Here is a 21,160-nt window from a genome sequence, read left to right as displayed (position 1 = left end):
CCGTGAGAATGGTGGACTTGTTCCTTTATAGTCAGCTGTCTCGGCTAAGTGGCATGATGAACAAGCAAATTGATAATAAATAGGTTCTTCTTTTGGTTTGGAGTCTCCCATAATTTTCTGCAACAAGTTTTCAATTGTTTATTTCCCATTTTTAATGCACATCTTGAAATAAATATATTATATGTAACAATTCATTCTTCAGTTTTCGAAGTTGTAGCTTTTTCTTTTGGTGCTTCAACAGGCCACCAGACAGGTTTGACTGCTTCCATGGTACTCTGACCAACAGTGAGAACTTTGGCATCTAGTGCTTCTTTGATTCTTACCAGCCCTAAACCATAATCTTTAATATAACTTTTAAATTTGCCTAAATTTGATTTAGGTCTGCCTTCAGCTCTGATGGGAGTGTCTGTTTCTATCTTATCATCTACTAGGTTAACAATTTTTAGGGGCATTATTCTCTTCCGAACTACTCCTGTGTGATGTACTCGGGCAGTGAGTTCTTGTCCTATGTAACAGCCCTTGTGGAAACTAACTCCATGTAAATAATCACAGTTGGCCTCTAGAGGGAAACAAGAGCCCGGTGGAAGGTCATCCGACCCTTCACTCACACCTAGTTTATATCGCAAGTAATGGTAACCTTCATCTGAACTCTGAACTTCTATATTCTCATTTATATGTTTTGCTACCTGACTTCCATTTAATAACGCTGTGGATAGAACTCTGTATCCTAATTCTGCTAGACGCGGATCTTTGTAAATATTAATTTGGTTTTCGGTAACTGACTTACAATCTGGGGTTAAGTCAGGAGATGGCAGTAATGCCCAAACTCTGAGATCTTGACTTAAATCTTCTATTTGAACAGCACTTCTAAGCTTAAAGATCTTTAGGTGTTTTTTGAGCTGCGCGAGAACGTTTTGATCGCACTCTAGCATAAACGCGGGTTGGTTTTGCCACTTGTATATGAGAGTATCAAACAACACCCTGCCTTTGTTGTTCAAAAACATGGCATACATGGAGTGCGCCCCTGACGACAAATGTTCCATGTCGTTGGTGATGAGGCCGTGCAGGAACCGGCTTGCATCATCGCCTGCTACTTTTATTATTTTCCTTTTTTGCAGGGGATACAGAACGCTGGAAGGTTCGCCGTGTAAGCAGCGAATGAAGTGTCTAAAGGCATGAGGTTTACGAAAAATTCCATTTACCTGATAAATCATTCTAAGACGGTAAAATATTTGCATGAAGTTTCATAACAGTTAATGTCTCATTGCACAATTTTATTTATTTTCGTCATATTCCAACAGAAACTCAAATTTTAATTTGGGATTGTCAATACAGCTGTCACTAATGTCAGTTTGACAAACAAGTGACAACCACATTTTTTTTAACAATTATGGCGTGGATGCGAGTTCTTTAAGCCAAACAACCACATTTTTTCAGCTCATTACTATCAATTACTATAATGTTGCCTGTCGGCAGCGGGACCGCACTAATTCAAAAGCTCCCTCCACACTCGTGCGAGAATCGCGGCGTTTATCAGTAGAAAAATGCACGAAATAGGGAATATTAGGCAAAGCTCTGCGTAGGTAATGCGTAGGTAGGTAGGTTTACATTGAAAAACACCGATTGAGAACAGAACTTGACCACACACATTGCTAATTTTTGACAGGAAGTACCGTTTGGAAAATTTTAATATTTAGGCAAGTATAGTAGGGCAATGTCTGGCCTACAACTGGAAAAAAAATTAGAGGTGTCACTACTTCACCACGACATAAAAAAATGCTTTATTTTTGTTTTACTTTTTTTTTCGTTTTTTTTTTATATGACAACCGGTATTCGTTTTTTGATTATCGATGCATACCTAAATAAAGAACACTATTTCCCGAAAAAAAAAATACATTAAAGAAAAAAATTACTAAAATCATAAGTCAAAAACTGTCACTAGTAGGATGTTGATTTTGGTTGATACTCAGCAAAAATATCCTTCACCATAAGAGATACTCACATAAACACCCGAATCAAATTGACTTATGGGCCAACTTACTGTGGAAAACCGACTATGGCCTTTTCTACGGGACGATAACCCTTAACTTCTACATTTTTTAAATTTGCCGCTTTTTTCTACTGACGGAATGGTTTGACAGACTATAATAATAACAAACATATTTACTGTGTAATATTTTTATTTTCACCTTTTTAACTTAAATCTAAATACAAAACACTGTTATAGTCATCATCGTCAACAATAAGGTCATAAACTATACAAAATTAAATCTAACTTAAAATTATTAGTTATAGATATGGTCAAGCAAATCTTGTCAGTAGAAAAAGGCGCGAAATTCAAATTTTCTATGAGACGATATCCCTTCGCGCCTATATTTTTCAAATTTGCCGCCTATTTCTACTGACAAGATCTGCTTGACCAACTTTATGTACTTAGTATTCCGAATAAAAGCTCTAGGTAATTTTTTTAAGTACATGTTCAATTTTGTATATTCATAATCATAAACCAAAAAAGCTTATAAGATTTTCATAAAATTCATTTTAGATACAAGATATTTCGCAGTGACACTGATGCGCTTTTCAGTGTCGTTCATTGGGTAGTTTACCCTTGGATTGTTGAGGCAAAACGATTCCACGTCACACGCTGGAATCCTTCTCGCCGTGCGGCACGGGCGTGCCGAGCCGCGAGGTGGGGGCGGAGTCCTGCTCCAGGTTGGTGACCAGTTCCGTCGTGGCCGTGGGCTCGGAGCGGACTGACTTGCTGGGCGATGGCGACTTTCTCCCGCGCCGTCGCGATTTTAGCAGGTGGGGCGTGATTTTCTGAAACGAAAGAAGATTTGATAAATAAAAGCATACTTTATTTTTGTAGTATTTACCTACCTAGGTAAGGTACGTGCGTCCAGGTCTGGCTCACAACCACTTCGCGAACCCCTCGCGCACTGATGTACTCACGCTTCACGTTGTATGAATCGCACGCTAACAATTAGTGATCGATTCGCAAATAATTCTAAAACGGTGCGCTAAATAGGTATCTGACCCCCTAGCATGGCTTACGCAGACCGCGTGGCTGCCTTGAACACTTGAAATCGCGCTTGACATACGACAACGCAAGCCTTACTGGGTGTTCTCAAGAAAGGGGACGCAACTCTAAAGACGAAGCTTCGTCCTGCGCCTGCTGTTTTATCTAGAAAACTCTTATAAACTCTCTTATTGTCTTTTTGGCAATGGGGGGGGAATGGAAGGTCCATATTTGACGCAGCACTTGGCATGAAAACTTAGCGTGGTCTGACTCTAAAAACATTCTTGTCTGTGCACAATTTGCTCACCTGCCCAGGGTCTTTAGCCAGATAAACCCCAGTCTTCTTCAACTGAAAGTCGGGCGCCGTCAGACAGCGCACGATGAGTAGCGTGGCCGCGCACGCCCAGCTCACCCAGACACCGGCGCTGGCGGCGCGCGTGGCCTCGGCGCGGGACCCGAACTTCCACGTGGCGTTCCACGAGTTCTGCATGTACACGTTTACTGATGAGCAACTGGAAAATAATGATCGATATGAGAAGGCGTTATAGGACTGCAAGTAGTACTAAATAAAAAAGTTAGGTTGTGGTTTTAGGTGACATAATGGCGCAATCATATATTATTGTCAGTTCCTTATACCTAATACTTTGCACTCGCCGATCGACCCGGTGATCATCAGTGTGATTGCGATTGCGCCACACCTAAAGCCTATATCTGACAACCGCTTCGACAATAACCTTATCTATTTTATTTTGGGTTTAAGTGTCTGGTTGACGCCGTATGCTAGCGAAAGATTTGATTAGGGAATAGGAGGAATCGGGAATAAAATAAATAGGTAGGAAAATTGTAAAGGTATTTTACGAATGAATGTGGAGGGAAGTACGAGGAAAGGAAAACCGAAGAAAACGTGGATGGACTGTGTGAGAGATAATATGAAACGAACGCAAGTGAATGATGAGATGACGGGCGACAGAGAGGTGTGGAAGAGAAAGACAGTATGCTGCGCTGACCCCAAGTGAATGGGAGAAGGGCAAGAGAATGATGAGGTAGGAAAATTGACAAGTTCAGGCAGGGTTAAGTTTAGTTTATAATTAATCTTACGTGGTAGCATTGGTGTAGTTATAGAAAGCGGAGCAGAACTCTCTCAACCCGCGGTTGGTCTGCGTGAAGCTGCTCGCGGTCAGCCCGACCAGCACCAGCGTGAATACCAGCGCTGGGGCCAGGATGCGCCACAGTTGGGTGAGCCTGGACAGATAATATATTAAATTCCTCGTAAAGTAACGATGATATGCTAGTTATCGGACCTGTAAAATACTATTTGTCAAATACCAACTGGTTTTCTGTGTTATTTCTTTGTAAATAAATATTTGAAATACATAATATAAAAATGTGGACTCAACTTTGCCAACGTATTTCCCCCGCTCGGCATCCTTCCAAAGAACTGGCGCATAATAGATTCATTCTAAAGTGTCTCACCCAAAGCGCGCGTGGCCACCACCAGGACACATGACGAACAATGTCGTCCACACGAGCGCGAACACGGTGGAGACGATTGGCATGTACTCGACGAACTCGCAGTCCGTCCGCGATCCGAAGAAGGTCCTCATCAGGTCCAGCGCCGGCCGCTCTTCTAAGGATGCTGTAAAGGTAAAAAATTGTTGTTGTAGCCGGTCAAACAACTTCGTCAGTAGAAAATGGCGCGAAATCAAATTTTGTATGGGAGACACCAGACCCTTCGCGCCTACATTTTCAAATTTGCCGCCTTTTTCTACTGACGGAAATGGCTTGCTGAACTATATTTGGCGAGTCGCGAGTTAAAATATCATGCGGTAATTTGTAATATCTAGTCAAATATAGTAAAACACACCCAACTTGTCAGTAGAAAATGGGTGGCACACTTATGCGGCGCACCAAGATTGCGGTGCGGTGCGGTAGTCTGTTACGACTTTAAGGATGCGGATGGATATCAAGCCTCCTCCACACTCGTGCGCGAATCGCGGCTTCGCCCGCGATTCACGCGCATAGTCTGGAGGGGGCTTCACATTTTTCTTAGTGGGAAAGTGAGACTCAATACACTTTGGACCGAGAAATTGGACAGGTGGACAGTGGCGTAGCGTGAACGAATCTAGCCGTGGGCGAAGTCGCATCTGCGAGGCCCTTTTCTTTTACTGTGACCCCTTGGGGCACGAGGCCGTGGCCGTGGCTACTTCGCCCACGCCTAGCTACGCCACTGCAGGTGGAATACCAACCTTAATTATTACTTGTTATTTCTGTACCACTGAATATCACCAAATATCACTAAGCAAAATTGTTCGACAGTTAATCACTAGATGTCGCTTGCACGTATCATTTAATTTCTCAACGTTATCTTCGGAAACCGTGCAATGCAAATTACCCAAATTTTCTTAGCTGATGGAAATAAGTAGATAAGTAGGTATTACGTACTTCTGTTTGGCAGTCTGCCAAGTGCATTAAGTATAGTTTGTGTGTTTACGGCCCGGAAAGATTAGTACATTTCAAACTCAGTTAATAACATTTACATTACTGTTGCCAACGTTCTTGCAAGTTCTTGTAACACTACAAATGAATGCAAATAGTAAACGCTATATTATGTGCTGAAACCGCACCGCGGGGAGGCGGGTTCTCTGTTCGTAGTCGCTTTCCTCTACAAAACGGGAAAACGCTGGGATCGGCTACGAGCGTAGCGCTACGAAAACGTTGGCATTGAAGTGTTAAAAAAGTTTAAATACCACTTACCATTCTTTGCAATAGCATCCTCTAAATCAGTGCGTTCATTTCTTCTAGTCCTCGACGTTTCAGTCGTACTAACAGGGACGGTTGTAGGTTGAGCTTCGACTGCAGTCTCATTAGCCGTGGCACGGTCTGGGTTGTACACGAGGACCGGGCTGAGCACGATCTGTGGGGCTCCCAGCACGCAGTTGTCCTCTACTATTGACATTGTGTTGTGCAGGAACACGTAGTTTAGGATGCCGAATATGGCTGCTAGCACGTACATTATTATGTGCCATGCTGGAACAGACAACGTTTCATTTCGTTAAATCGGAATTGTAAACTAAATTCAATTATTACGTAGCTTAAGGATGACTCACGTTAGACCGGGCAGGGTCCGGGCCAGAGCTTCCGGCGCTTACTTTTCTATGACACTATTATGTCACTACCTGTGAGTCCCTTTAATTGGCTTCCTGTATCTACTATAATTTATATGTTAATGTCACAACTGTTGGAAGTGTGCAGCTGTACGTAAAAAGATGCTAAGAAAGTTTATTTGTACCTCTTCCACCTCATTTATCTATGTCTTCGGACCGGACGGACTTGTCCCGAGGTACTTTTAGGTACTCTGGGAACACAGATTATGCACTTGGTCATCTGCAGTCCTCAAAGCAGGGACCGTATAACCGGTTTTATTAAATACCTGTATAAAAACTGTCAAACGAATACCGGTTAAAATGTTATACCTATATTCGCATTAGAGGTATTGCTGTCATTCCGTTTTTGTCTTTATCGCTATTTGTACACTAATTGACATAATGAAATACCGGTATTCATTAATACCTCAATAATAACAGGTATTCAGTATACCGGTAATGGTTTTCGTATTTAATACCGGTATTCATTGCACTTGATCAAAGAGTAACCAAAAACTTTGCGACAAGAGGTTAAAGTTGTTGTTAAGTCCTCATGCCAAAGACATATGTAACTTACTATCTATTCTTTTTGCTCATGCTTATATTGATCGCTGTACAAGCGAAAGATTTCATGATTTAACCACGAGCGTAGAAAGTGGTTCGAAATCTGTAAAATTGAGCGTTGCGACCGTTTCAAGGCACGAGGTTAATGAATGAATTAATGAAAATAATTAATCCCAGAAAACATTTCCATATGAAATATGAGCGCCGCGCCGCCAAAATTTTCGCGCCGCCGCCGCCGCCAAAATTCTGCGCTATCGGTGTGGCATCGGCGTGACCTTGTTAGATACTAGAGTCTGTCTAAGCTAACTTTGCACCGATTTGAACAGAACAAAGTGAGGGAGTGTTATTATAATATAAACGTCATATTTTCATAGAACTTTGACATTAACGATGATATTTACACACGTTGTCGTTGCAAATGCTATGCAGATTAGTTTGATCGGGAATTTATTGCTTTTATATAACGTGCTAACAAATTAGGTACCGATATTTTAAGAGATGGTACTTTATATAAAAACAATTAACTTTAAATAGAAATCAAGAAAACTTTTCATATCATATTTTTGTTTTATTTACCGAACAAAAATATAAATTAAAATTATATCTAAAAATAATTATTACGTGCATTTAACCACATAAAGAAAAAAATACATAGAGTGCTCACTCAGAAAAGTCTAATGCTCAACAACTTTCAGCGAATATTAAACAAGGATTAACTGGAACTTTATTTTCAACTCCTTCTGCTTTAATATAGTAGTAGTAGTAATAAAACACTTTATTGTACAAAAATCAAAACAAAACAGGAAAAATAACATTCGTCATTAGTACAAAGGCGAACTTATGCCTTTAAGGGATCTCTTCCAGTTAACCTTTGAGCAATATTAGTTGTAAATAGTTGTTCAATACAATTTTTGAGACATTTTTGAAATTAATATTCTTTTTAGGGTTCCGTATTTCGTACCAATATCAAGTTGATATCAACTGCAAAAAAGTTTCTTAAAGGGGTTTTTATAGGCTTTTAATATCGTACATTTAAGTCACATTCACTCATTGATTCATTCATACTATTTTTGCGATTAGTAGGTGGTCTGTGTGAGCAGTGTGTGTAATCATTCACCTCTCCTGGCGATACGTACATATAATAACTATTATATTTGACTATAGCTACCCGCACTGACTTCGCACGGATTACACAAAACCTTAACAAATTGTACACCTAAACTAAAGCTTCCTCAAAAATCTTTCTATTGATAGCTGAAATCCGCATGAAAATCAGTTGAGTAGGTTTTGATTTGAGTTCATCGTGAACATACATTCATATAGTTACAGACAGACGCGGCGGGGGACTTTGTTTTATAAAGTGTAGTGAATTAGTGATAGATTCAATTAACAGTAACCTTACAATATAAAGAGATGTTCATTATGCTGCTTATCTACAGTTAATGCCATGAAAAACTTTTTTCCTACCATAATTAAATAAATTAAATGAAATGAAATTAAATGAATTAAGGTTTGAATTCTCTTCGCATAAACCAAGTTTTCAAGGCTACGCCGCCGATTCGCCGCCACCGCCAACCAATTTTGACCGGCGAACCGCCGCCGGCTAAATGCCTATTGGGCGGCGCTAGACGTGCGCGCCGGTCGAAAAAAATTGGGTGGCGGCGCGCCAGAAAAAAATCCACGGCGGCGGCGTGGAATTTTTCAACTTTTCAATATTAAGACGTATAATGAAAAGCCATGCTTAACCCTTAAATCGACAAGGGAAAAAATCTCAAAAAACTGTGTTAGTATAATTTTTTTGGTGTTATTATCTTATTATGTGGTTGTTTATTGTAGAAAAATTATGAAAAAAATCTATTTGTAATAGTTTCGAAAAAAACATAGGTATGTCAAATATGTTGGATGTTACCAGTCGGTGTAAATAAAAAGATACGCCGCATAATGAAAAGACGTCTAGTATTTTGGACGTTGCCTAGTTAGTATACAGTACTTTATATGCATAAGGTTTTTTTGTCAAATTCATGTTTTTTTTTTTAATAAATATAGAATAATTGCATTTTTAATTACAAATACACTTACTGATAATGTCAACTTATGTTATGAACTAAAGTAAAACCTATTATTTTTATATTTTTCCAATAGCTTTATAGCTCGTAGGTGGTAAAATTTTACCAGTCATTGGCGTCATTTTATTAACATTAAATCAAACTTAGCGGGGTATCGTAGGATGCAGCAACATCTGAGCAATGGTATACAACAATGCATGCAATTTTTTCAATATTTTCGTAAGAAATTTCTCAAATGAAATCGGGTATGTCTCTTGATGTCTTGATGAACGCACAGGAAAAAAAAACCGTAATAATATTTTTTTATCTATTTGGTTCATTACGTTGCAATACGACAAGTAATGACTTTTTAAAAGGTTTTGAAACACCTAAAATCCCTCTGTTTAATTCATATTCATATTCATAAAAACTACCAGAAAACGTGATAATTTTACTCTTCGCATACTTGGCACTAGTGCCCTGTAATCGACAACGGTTAAAACACTGGACATTATACTTTGTAAATGTGTTTTACCCATAGGTACATGGTACATACAACACATTTTTATGTAAACCGTACTGCCACATAATAAATAGTTAGTATGGTGTTGGTGCGACATAAAATAGTAGAAATTAAATTATATGACCAAAAAATTTCCGTAAGTAGGTACGTAATTATTGCCATGTTTAAGTAAGTATTTTACGTCAAAAATGTGAGAGTTACGTAGGAAGTGGCGCCTATTTCAACTATTTCTTATCGGACTATAACCTATTACATATTTTAACGCTGCATAATACTGTCTTATAAAAAATATTCGGCGCGCATTTTAATCTACCGGCGGCGGCGGCGGCGCGCGGACTCCTTATGGCGGCGGCGCGCACGTCTAATCGGCGCTCATATATTTGAGATTATAAACTACATACGTAATAAAATACAATTAAATCAACAAAAAAAAAACAATTAAATGAATCAAATGAACGCTATTAAATATTTATCATTGAAAATCATCACCTAACAGCTAATTTTACCAGCCAACATGAAAACGGGCATTCTAAGATCCGGATCTTAAGTATTTACAACTTTACAAGCGGGCCGGACAACGTCCTTGACGAGTAGCGAAGGAACGAATCGTGGTACTACTACAACCGGTATTGGCACTTACTTATTACCGGTAATAGCTTTAGGAGTAAACTATCAAATAGTGGTATTTGTTGTCAATTGGCTAAACCGATAACACTATTGAATACCGGTATTCGAATACCTCTATTCGGAGCTTAAGTGATATAAATACCCAAATTCAAATTACACCGGTTATACCTCAATAATGACCTGTAGTCAGAATACCGGTAACGGTCCCTGCCTCAAAGGAGTTACTCCTCATACAAGTTTTTCGAGCTGAGATGCATTTCTTTGCCACAGCTTCAGTTTTAATAAATATAGGTACAATATAGCTCTCTGACATAAAATATAGGTAATTTAGTATTTATACCTTTGCTCAAAGCAGAAAGGCGCTTAGAAAGTTACGTAGGGCAATTTTAAACATTTGCAAACCGATTAGATTACGTATGATAGGTACTACGAGTATAAATAAAATAAAAAAAATCGTTTATTTCAGATCATTGATCCATAGCGTTATTAGTAGGTATAAACTTAAAAACTATGTTAATTACTAAAAATAAAAGAACGAATGAAAACTATAATATAAAAATAAAAACTAATGACTAAAAACTAGTATTTGGCAGATGTGTGGCCATTGCGAGACGAGGAGCGCAGGTTGCCATGCTCTATTTAGCTCTCCCAATTGCCACCTCCACCCAAAACTTTGTAATCGGGCAGTCGAGGCGCTCGGCCAACACCCTGAGAAGCAGTGTTGGGCATTCAAGAATAAAATCATTATTTGAATAAGAATTCGTAGGAATAAAATCATCTCGATTTTATTCCCGTCAAAAATATTCAAATAATTTTGGTCGGGAATAATTCGTATGAGAAAAAATTGAATGAGAATAACTTATTCTTAATCAAATAAATATAATCATGATTTTTAATCGAAATAATATTCCACGAATAAAAATGTAGTCCGGGTACCGTATAGGTACTAATTACGTATAGTTAGGTAGATGTAATAGTAGTTAGTCTCTTGTCTAATTTATACCTATTTTATGGATTAAAATCTTACAAATTGACTGTCGCATAACGCATAGTTTCAGTAACCGTATTATTTTTAATTTACTAACCAAATCATTAGGTTCAATTTAGCTGGTCTAAGCGCTTTGTCTCTATCACTCTTACATATTAGTGCGATAGAGAGACGGAGGTAGCGTTCCGTTGACGTAGCGCAAACGATTGGCATATTGGCTACGAACCCAAGGTGCCTAGCCAAGATGACAATTTTTGTTTTTATTTTAATAACCAAATCATTAGGTAAATTTAGCTGTTCTGGGGGCCTAGCCAACATGCCAATCGCTTGCGCTCCAACAACGAAGCGCTTTCTGTCTCTGTCACTCTTACATATTAGTGCGATAGAGAGACAAAGATAGCGTTTCGTTGTCGTAGCGCAAACGTTTGGCGTGTTGGCTACGCTCCCAATGTGCCTAGCCAAGATGCCAATTTTTGTTTTTATTTTTATAACCAAATCATTAGGTAAATTAAGCTGTTCTGGGGGCCTAGCCAACATGCCAATCGCTTGGGCTCCAACAACGAAGCGCTTTCTTTCTCTATGACTCTTACATATTAGTGCGATAGAGAGACAAAGATAGCGTTTCGTTGTCGTAGCGCGAACGTTTGGCATGTTGGCTACGCTCCCAATGTGCCTAGCCAAGATGCCAATTTTTGTTTTTATTTTAATAACCGAATCATTAGGTAAATTTAGCTGTTCTGGGGGCCTAGTCAACATGCCAATCGCTTGCGCTCCAACAACGAAGCGCTTTCTGTCTCTGTCACTCTTACATATTAGTGCGATAGAGAGACAAAGATAGCGTTTCGTTGTCGTAGCGCAAACGTTTGGCGTGTTGGCTACGCTCCCAATGTGCCTAGCCAAGATGCCAATTTTTGTTTTTATTTTTATAACCAAATCATTAGGTAAATTAAGCTGTTCTGGGGGCCTAGCCAACATGCCAATCGCTTGGGCTCCAACAACGAAGCGCTTTCTTTCTCTATGACTCTTACATATTAGTGCGATAGAGAGACAAAGATAGCGTTTCGTTGTCGTAGCGCAAACGTTTGGCATGTTGGCTACGCTCCCAATGTGCCTAGCCAAGATGCCAATTTTTGTTTTTATTTTAATAACCGAATCATTAGGTAAATTTAGCTGTTCTGGGGGCCTAGTCAATATGCCAATCGCTTGCGCTCCAACAACGAAGCGCTTTCTGTCTCTATCACTCTTTCATATTAGTGCGATAGAGAGACAGAAATAGCGTTTCGTTGTCGTAGCGCAAAGGTTTGGCGTGTTGGCTACGCTCCCAATGTGCCTAGCCAAGACGCCAATTTTTGTTTTTATTTTTATAACCAAATCATTAGGTAAATTTAGCTGTTCTGGGAGCCTAGCCAACATGCCAATCGCTTGCGCTCCAACAACAAAGCGCTTATTTATTAGTGCGATAGAGAGACAGAGAGAGCGCTTCGTTGTCGGAGCGCAAACGATTGACATAATGGCTAGGCCCCCAGAACAGCTAAATCGTAACCAAAGATTTGGTTATTAAATTAAAAACAAAAATTGTCATCTTGGCTAGGCACATTGGGAGCGTAATATTCAACATGCCAAACGTTTGCGCTACGACAACGAAACGCTATCTTTGTCTCTCTATCGCACTATTTAATATGTAAGAGTGATAGAAACAGAAAGTGCTTCGTTGTTGAAGCGCAAGCGATTGGCATATTGGCTAGGCCCCCTGAACAGCTAAATTGTATCCAAAGATTTGGTTATCAAATTAAAAACTAAAATTGACATATTGGCTAGGCACCTTGGGTGCGTAGCCAATATGCCAATCGTTTGCGCTACGAGAACGAAACGGTATCTCTGTCTCTATATCGCACTAATATGTAAGAGTGATACGGACAGAAAGTGCTGCGTTGTCGGAGCACAAGCGATTGGCATCTTGGCTAGGCCCCCAGAACAGCTAAATTTACTCGAATGATTTGGTTATTAAATTAAAAACAAAAATTGTCATCTAGGCTAGGCACCTTGGGTGCGTAGCCAATATGCCAATCGTTTGCGCTACGACAACGAAACGCTATCTCCGTCTCTCTATCGCACTAATATGTAAGAGTGATAGAGACAGAAAGCGCTAAAAACAGCTGAAATGTCCTAATGATTTGGTTATTAAATTAAAAACAAAAATTGGCATCTTGGCTAGGCACATTGGGAGCGTAGCCAACATGCCAAACGTTCGTGCTATGACAACGAAACGCTATCTTTGTCTCTCTATCGCACTAATATGTAAGAGTGATAGAGAAAGAAAGCACTAAAAACAGCTAAATTGTCCTAATGATTTAATTATTAAATTAAAAACAAAAATTGGCATCTTGGCTAGGCACATTGGGAGCGTAGCCAACATGCCAAACGTTCGCGCTACGACAACGAAACGCTATCTTTGTCTCTCTATCGCACTAATATGTAAGAGTGATAGAGAAAAAAAGCGCTTCGTTGTTGGAGCCCAAGCGATTGGCATATTGGCTAGGCCCCCAGAACAGCTTAATTTACCTAATGATTTGATTATAAGAATAAAAACAAAAATTGGCATCTTGGCTAGGCACATTGGGAGCGTAGCCAACACGCCAAACGTTTGCGCTACGACAACGAAACGCTATCTTTGTCTCTCTATCGCACTAATATGTAAGAGTGATAGAGACAGAAAGCGCTTCGTTGTTGGAGCGCAAGCGATTGGCATGTTGGCTAGGCCCCCAGAACAGCCAAATTTACCTAATGATTCGGTTATTAAAATAAAAACAAAAATTGGCATCTTGGCTAGGCACATTGAGAGCGTAGCCAACATGCCAAACGTTTGCGCTACGACAACGAAACGCTATCTGTCTCTCTATCGCACTAATATGTAAGAGTGATAGAGAGAGACTATGCGCAACTCTACGGAGGGTCAACGTTTGGTATGTTGGCTAAGCACCCTGATCGGATGATAGAACTAGATAGTGTATAGCGGAAATCTTCAATGTGTACTATACCTAAACTATAGTAACAAATATCAAATCAATCCGACTTTTAAATAGAAGGGTGAAAATCAACTAACAAAATATAACCGATTGTACTACAAAAATTAACTTAATTCTAAATAACATTTTAATTGAATAAAACCTTAGTTAGAATAGGCCCACTTCTAGAATAATTATTCTGCTTTTTATTCCGCATTTAAAATAAGAGTCACATGATTTATTCACCTTAATTTTATTCTAAAATAACTAGTGCAAGAATAATTCTAATTCAAATCGATTTGAATAAGAATAACATTTCTGTTTTTATTCTTATTCTTATTCAAGTTAATTTTTGCCCAACTCTGCTGAGAAGACTGTTGCTGCTGCCGCGCACCCGCCTCAGCACAGGCGGCAGGCAGGCTAGGTTTTATAGGTACCTATAAAAGACTTATCAGTCAATGTGTCTATAGTAGATCATTTGTGGTAATATTTGTCCTATATTTTCGATGTACATGTAGATAGCTTATCTTTAGATAACTCTGTCGAAATCATCAATATATAGTTTTATAGGAAGTTATTGTCTACACTTTTTAAAGTTATTTTTAGGGTTCCGTAATCAACTAGGACCCCTTAGGTATAGGTAGTTTCACCATGTGAACTATGTCAACCATGTGAATCTGTGCATTCGTCCGCGTCCGCAGCTTTTTTGAAATTTCATCACTGCCATCTCCTAATCATCAACTCTAAATAGCCTAACAGTAACTTCTTAAATTAAACGAAAATTTTATGATAAAATGTCTAAAATATAGCGACGTTTGAGGTGTGTTATCACTGTTTGCTCAGCTACAGCGGGCCCCGGAGGCGCGGCTGGTGAGGTCATATCATTATAAATAAAAGCTAGCTGCGCGTGCGACGTGCTAATTGTTGCTTCACGAGTCAACGCGATATAATACTATATATATACAATTGGGAATAAATAAGAGTGTCCACTTTGCGTTTCACTTCAGTCACCTCTCAACAACTAGTACTCTACATATAGGTACCTAACTGTTACTTATACTGAAGTGAACCTCTCATTAAAACTTACGGGGAAAGTAGATAATTTCCTATTTCTCAAATAAAAGCTCCCTTTATTTCTTGTAGAAATTTTGGAAAATATTTAAACCTATTCAACTTTTTGGAAACATTCTCCATCTTGCACATCTGATATTGGTAACCTGTAAGATTTTGTTGCAATCTTAACTATGTACTTATATTACCTACAACCAAATCATACACACGACAAAATAATGAGTTTGACAGAGTTCTAGTTTTAGTATTTCCTTTTACCGAAATGATTGAAACGGACTTTTATTACCTACATTACCAAAAATTTGTGCATTTTATCAATTTGCCCTTTTAGATAATCTTCCTTCGTAAAAAATACCTATAGAACAGAATAAATAATTGCTTATAGGCGCAAAAAATGAGTGAATGAACGTTAGAAGTTACCTACCTTTCCACGCTCTGAGGTGCTTGCCCGCCCGCTCCTCCAGCTCGTAGTAGTCGTTAATAAGTATCGCCATCGTGTTGTGGCTATTCCATCATTTGCTGTCCATTCTGTAACATTTCAATCGATGAAGATCTACATAATGAGGCTAACAAACAAAGGCCAATTGTTAGAGGACTTATTGGATGACTCACGCTAGACCGGGCCGGGCCCGGGCCGAGGCATCCGACATGTCATTTTCTATGACGGCTGATCGGTGATCACGTGGTGCTTTCCATAGAAAACGAGCGCCGGAAGCTCCGACTCGGCCCCGGCCCGGTCTAGCGTGAGTTAACCCTTAGACTAGAGCTGCAAAGGCAACAAAAGAAAGAAAGGCTTTAGCAGCAAAAGGGGCCCTAGCTGACACTTCTCTATCTAAACTAAACTGGGGGCCTACCGCGAACCCCGTCTGACGGGTTGCCTCTCTGTCGCACTTGTAAATTTGTTCGTAAGTGTGACAGGGAGGCAACACGTCGAACGTCGTTCGCGGTTGGCCCTCTGACCTCAAGACAAGTCAAAGGACAGGCAAAATTGGTGGGCGTGAAAACGTAAGAATAAATAATGAAAATTCGTATGGAAACTAAGGCATACCCCCTAGAGGCCTAGAGAGGAATAGGCCCACTTGACTATTCATTAATATGTACATGTTCTAATCTACAACGTAAATAGAGATACATAGAAAAACTACAGTTTCGATTCGATAATGAAACACATTTGCATATGCCGTACTAATATTTAATAGGTAAGTAATTAATTCCCATGTCAACTCCAATACCATCGTCGACGTTGTTAACTGCCAATTTAAACCTTATTATTAAGATATTAAGGTCTACAAAAGAGTGCAGTGCCTACTGTTAGTACGCTCGCTAATGAACGCAACGTGACAAGTGGTTAACGTTAACGTTAAGGTCCCTCAGGAGAGTTAATTAAATTTACGGCTACGGGGAGTTGACACTACAACAACAACATACAACTAATAATTTACTGTAAACGTTAAATAGAGCAATATTTATAAACCCAACCCCAATGAAAACATGACGCGACCCCTTTGGCATGAGCATCTATCTTCTAAGATTATTACATACATACAGCAGTAAGTACCTATATGATTTGCGGTCCGGCAATATTGTGTTTTTTGCTGACGCACTTTGATATAAGTACCCACGTGCCAAAATATTCAAAATTCTTTCCCGTTAAAAAAATTACCAATTCAGCAATCTTCCCGTTAAAAAAACCCATTAGTTTACAGTGTAAACTTTATGGCATTCGTGAACATAATTAATTTACCGTATACCAATATCCCTCACTTCATGGTATAGTTTGTTATCGACACAATGGTGTTAGTATATATTTTCCTTATTGTTCATTCAAGGACGAAAATATACCGATAATCGTTCCCCCGAGTGTACAACGTAGTGTATTTGAAAACCACTTTTAATCCCTTAACATAAAGTGTATAATAAAACGTCACTTCAGTGGCCACACATATACCTACATTGTGATAAAGGCCGGTACCTACATGTCTACTTGACATAATTTATCGGGACCTCGTTACATATTTTATTTTAATTCGAAGCTTAGGTAATTCAGTAGAAATTCCAAGATGGCAGGTGTCGGGAAATAACATAAGCGTTTTTGGAGATATTAATACGACTGTCAACATGGAATGAGGCTAAATAATCTCATTTGTAATCAGAGGATTAACGGGACTTGGAAAAGGATGGATTGCAATTTTAAAGCGTTTCAATATATGTACCTCCTACTTATTTTTGATAGGATTAAGAACTATTTAACTTTTGAATCTCTCGCTACGCTCTATATATTTTATCTTTTGCTAGTCTGATGATGGAAACCTGAAAGTTGTTTTATTGTAAGTAAACAAAGCATGTCCTTAATATAATATCTATGTCTATTTTAAGTACCTACCTAATACCTATATAGGTAACTATTTTAACAATCTGGTAAATAGATCCTAATATTTTCAAGGTAACAATAAGTCTGTTCAAATATATACGCGATTCTTCGCTACTCATGTACCTACTCAAGAAGGCGTGGGTGCAAGCAAATTGGTTCTGTACATACGAAAGCGGTAGGTATTAAAGTACACTCACGAGCATTGAAAACGAGTCATTTTGTATGCATATTTAGATACAAAGTAACCAGTTTGTACAGAGTGTAGGGTCAGTTGTTCTACATTGAAACAATCGGACACAGTGTAACTTTGCGATATCTCGGAAAATAGGTGTTACCAGTACGGTTACCATCAGTTTGTCACTGACATAAACGCCGTCGAGAACGTAATTTACTTTCTATACATCTCGCTCGCACTCGCATATTAGTGCAAACGGGACGTATAGAAAGTAAATTACGTTCTCGACGGCGTTTATGTCAGTGACAAACTGATGGTAACCGTACAGCTAGTGCCGTCTGTCAAGCAAGGGCAGGCTCAGGGACCCCCAGCACCTCCCCAAAACACGAGCGCGCCTCGGAGAAGGAGCACGCTGCTACGAGCATTATTGTGAATTCGTGCAACAAAAGTAAATTTTTTCATTTAAGTTTCGGAATTTTTTACCAAGATATAGACTCGAGTTTGGGTTTTGTTAAGTTTTTGTTATGTTCTATGTGTATTAAAGTTTATTTGGAGCTAAATATTTTTAAATTTCTTTCACTCTTTGGTGCAGTTTTTATTAATTGATTAAAAAAACACCCCCTAGTCTCACAATGAAACATTTTTATGTAGTATACAATGAAACATGATGTTCACTGAACACCAGTACCAGCACACAATGAAACAAACTCATTATTTTTTTAAATAATTAAAACCTGAGTGCTAAATTTGTGAAACTAAAATACCATGAAAATTGGTAATAATTTGTCTATCATATGACAAAATATAAGATACTTAACTTTAGGAATGGCTGAGATAGGATGGCTTATATGTTGAATGTTTCATTGATGGCAAGGTTAAGGACACATGTCTTACATTGAAACAGTCGTGTATAAACACTATGTTGCAAGAAAGTGTATGAAATCAAGCATGGAGATGCTCAAAACCCTCCCGCGTCTACCTAGTTGGCAATCATGCTCCGTGGACATAAAAGGCGCCTTTTTCGCAGCATGCCGTACCTGCCGACCAGATTTTCGATTCACAATGAAACTCAGGTGTGTGTACAATGAAACAAGTCTTTCGCTTTTAGATATTTCAGCAATCTTATAATGATTCCATATGTCGGAAACCTTTTAAATAACTAATTTCAGCCTACCACTATTTTCTCCTTTCCTTTCTCATTAATTGAGTGAAAGCATATATGTATTAATGTCACTTATTTATTACACCGTGTAGGGTTTTTGGTATTTAGCATACCTACTTAATTCGTTTTTAAAGTTAAGGGTAGTTTGAAATTGAAGACTGTTATTGGTTGGGTATAAAAAGAAACTACACTCGGCCGACGGGCCTCAGTTGGTTGTTGAGTTGTGCTAGCAAACGGTTGTCATAAGATGAGATTATTGTGAATAAGACAAGAAAATAAATGGATAATATATTCAAGGGTGTTGTTATTTTACACTTCAGAAGTGTGCAGAACGTAAGTACACGCCTACTGTTATTACTTATTGATTTAGTGAGATAACTGATAATAACATGACCCTTATTCTGAGCTTTGAGATAATTAAATATACAAAATTATAATGGATTACGTAAGAAATATGGTACTGGTAACATTTTTATTTAATTTAAATAAGTACCTACATAATTTATTAATAATATTATGATGATTATGATTATAGGCTATCTAATTGCATGTCAGTTAAACTTAGGTTAGTTTGACCCATAAATGACCCTTAAATGGACATAATCATAAGAATATATGCGTCAGTTGGTCGAGAATTCAAAGTAACAAAATCAAGTAGGTACACCTTCTTCCTAATAAATACGTGACGGTAATTACTTCTTTTGCTACTTACCTACCCACACACATGTGGAAATTAGGCAGAATATGTCAACACGTGGGTCTTGATATGTGTTGGTTATGGAGTGTTAAAGGGTGCCTTAATTTTCATTATTTTTTCACAACGGCGCACAGTTTCCGAGATAAATTGATATTTATGATTTACAACCAGGTCTCGCAAATTAATTGATGATTTTGAGTTTTGATTTTGATCCTTAATGTTAAAATTTGTGGTAATATAAATAGATGGCTACTATGCAAACGGGGCATTAAAGGGGGCTTGAATTTTCAATCCTTTTTTTGCTACGACGCACCGTTTTTGAGATAAAATTAATGTTATAATTTGAACTACCATTAAACATAATTTTATGTACTGTAATTCCTTTAAAGTTTATAAGGTATTATGATGTAGTATATAGGTACCTATATGTAACACCGGATACTTTTACGTTTCATGCCGAGTTGTTGGAGAATATGGCTGACGATGACTCATGATGATCAACGGCGCTTGCAAACGTATGTAGCTGGAATTACAGCGGAAGTGAAAAAGGAATCCAGAGCGAAGCAGAGTCCTGTTGTGAAAGTCGGGAGTAACCCCGCTTCGACAGCCTTAGTGAGGGGCACGCGCCACCGGACATCAGGTCATGTACACCTACCTTTACTATATTATGAATGATTTGATATTGTAATATGTGTTGGATACTGTCAATTGATTTAAAAGCTGAGACTTCATCTCATTCATCGAATCTAGCACATATAACATAAGTATAAGAATATTTTGCCAAAAGATAAGTTGAAAGAAAAATAATTTTGATGAACCGATTATTACTGACCGACCTATTACTCGTGTACCAATTATGAGAAAATTTTGCCTAAATATATCAATTTAATATGTATGTTATCTTATCTTACGAAATAATAGATACGATCGATGAGTGGTTCTCATCCTAACCATTTGACCGGCTTTTGTGATTTCTATTTAAACTGCAAGGAACCTCCACATTTATAATGCCATCTAATTATAAACTGAATTATTTATTGATCAAATATCGAGTATCGAGTATCGAGTATCGCGTATCGTGTATCGAAGTTATCAATCAAGGAGATGGAATTATTGAATTATCGAGCTATTGAATTTTAGAACTGTGGAATTATTCGACCCTTAGAATTATCGAGTTGATTATTGAATTGAGTAATTGAATTATCGAATTATAAAATTACTGGATTATTTTAATTATTGAGTTATTGGATTAATGAGTAATTGGATTGAGTTATTGGATTGAGTGTTAATGAGTTACGTGTTAATGAGTTACGGATTAATGAGTTACGGATTAATGAGTTACGGATTAATGAGTTACGGATTAATGAGTTACGGATTAATGAGTTAAGGATTAATGAGTTACGGATTAATGAGTTACGGATTAATGAGTTACGGATTAATGAGTTACGGATTAATGAGTTACGGATTAATGAGTTACGGATTAATGAGTTACGGATTAATGAGTTACGGATTAATGAGTTACGGATTAATGAGTTACGGATTAATGAGTTACGGATTAATGAGTTACGGATTAATGAGTTACGGATTATTTAAATTAACGGATTATTTAAATTAACGGATTATTGAATTAACGGATATTTGAATTAACGGATATTTGAATTAACGGATTATTTGAATTAACGGATTATTTGAATTAACGGATTATTTGAATTAACGGATTATTTGAATTAACGGATTATTTGAATTAACGGATTATTTGATTTAACGGAT

General features: G+C 38.1%; 2 protein-coding genes across 2 annotated transcripts in view; both read right to left on the bottom strand.

Moving 5' to 3' along the window:
* Positions 1 to 148: 148 nt before the first annotated feature.
* On the bottom strand, positions 149 to 1,341 carry LOC134799311 (putative transferase CAF17 homolog, mitochondrial). Its single transcript, XM_063771692.1, has one exon. The coding sequence runs from the start codon at positions 1,236 to 1,238 to the stop codon at positions 192 to 194; it is 1,047 nt and encodes a 348-aa protein (XP_063627762.1). The 5' UTR covers positions 1,239 to 1,341; the 3' UTR covers positions 149 to 191.
* A 1,031-nt stretch (positions 1,342 to 2,372) lies between these two features.
* LOC134799310 (uncharacterized) overlaps positions 2,373 to 21,160 on the bottom strand; it is a 33,645-nt gene continuing 14,857 nt past the window's right edge. Inside the window, exons 2-7 of the mRNA XM_063771691.1 lie at positions 15,410 to 15,513; positions 5,774 to 6,046; positions 4,493 to 4,655; positions 4,118 to 4,261; positions 3,327 to 3,531; positions 2,373 to 2,820 (exon numbers count right to left, since the gene is read on the bottom strand). Coding sequence (XP_063627761.1) covers positions 2,638 to 2,820; positions 3,327 to 3,531; positions 4,118 to 4,261; positions 4,493 to 4,655; positions 5,774 to 6,046; positions 15,410 to 15,479 — 1,038 coding nt within the window. The 5' untranslated portion in view covers positions 15,480 to 15,513 and the 3' untranslated portion in view covers positions 2,373 to 2,637. The remainder of the gene's footprint in view (positions 2,821 to 3,326; positions 3,532 to 4,117; positions 4,262 to 4,492; positions 4,656 to 5,773; positions 6,047 to 15,409; positions 15,514 to 21,160) is intronic.

The sequence above is a fragment of the Cydia splendana genome, chromosome 18, assembly GCF_910591565.1.
Source record: "Cydia splendana chromosome 18, ilCydSple1.2, whole genome shotgun sequence".
Lineage (NCBI taxonomy): Eukaryota > Metazoa > Arthropoda > Insecta > Lepidoptera > Tortricidae > Cydia > Cydia splendana.
The sequence above is the reverse complement of the archived record's forward strand: the minus strand, read 5'-3'. Positions and strand labels throughout refer to the sequence as shown.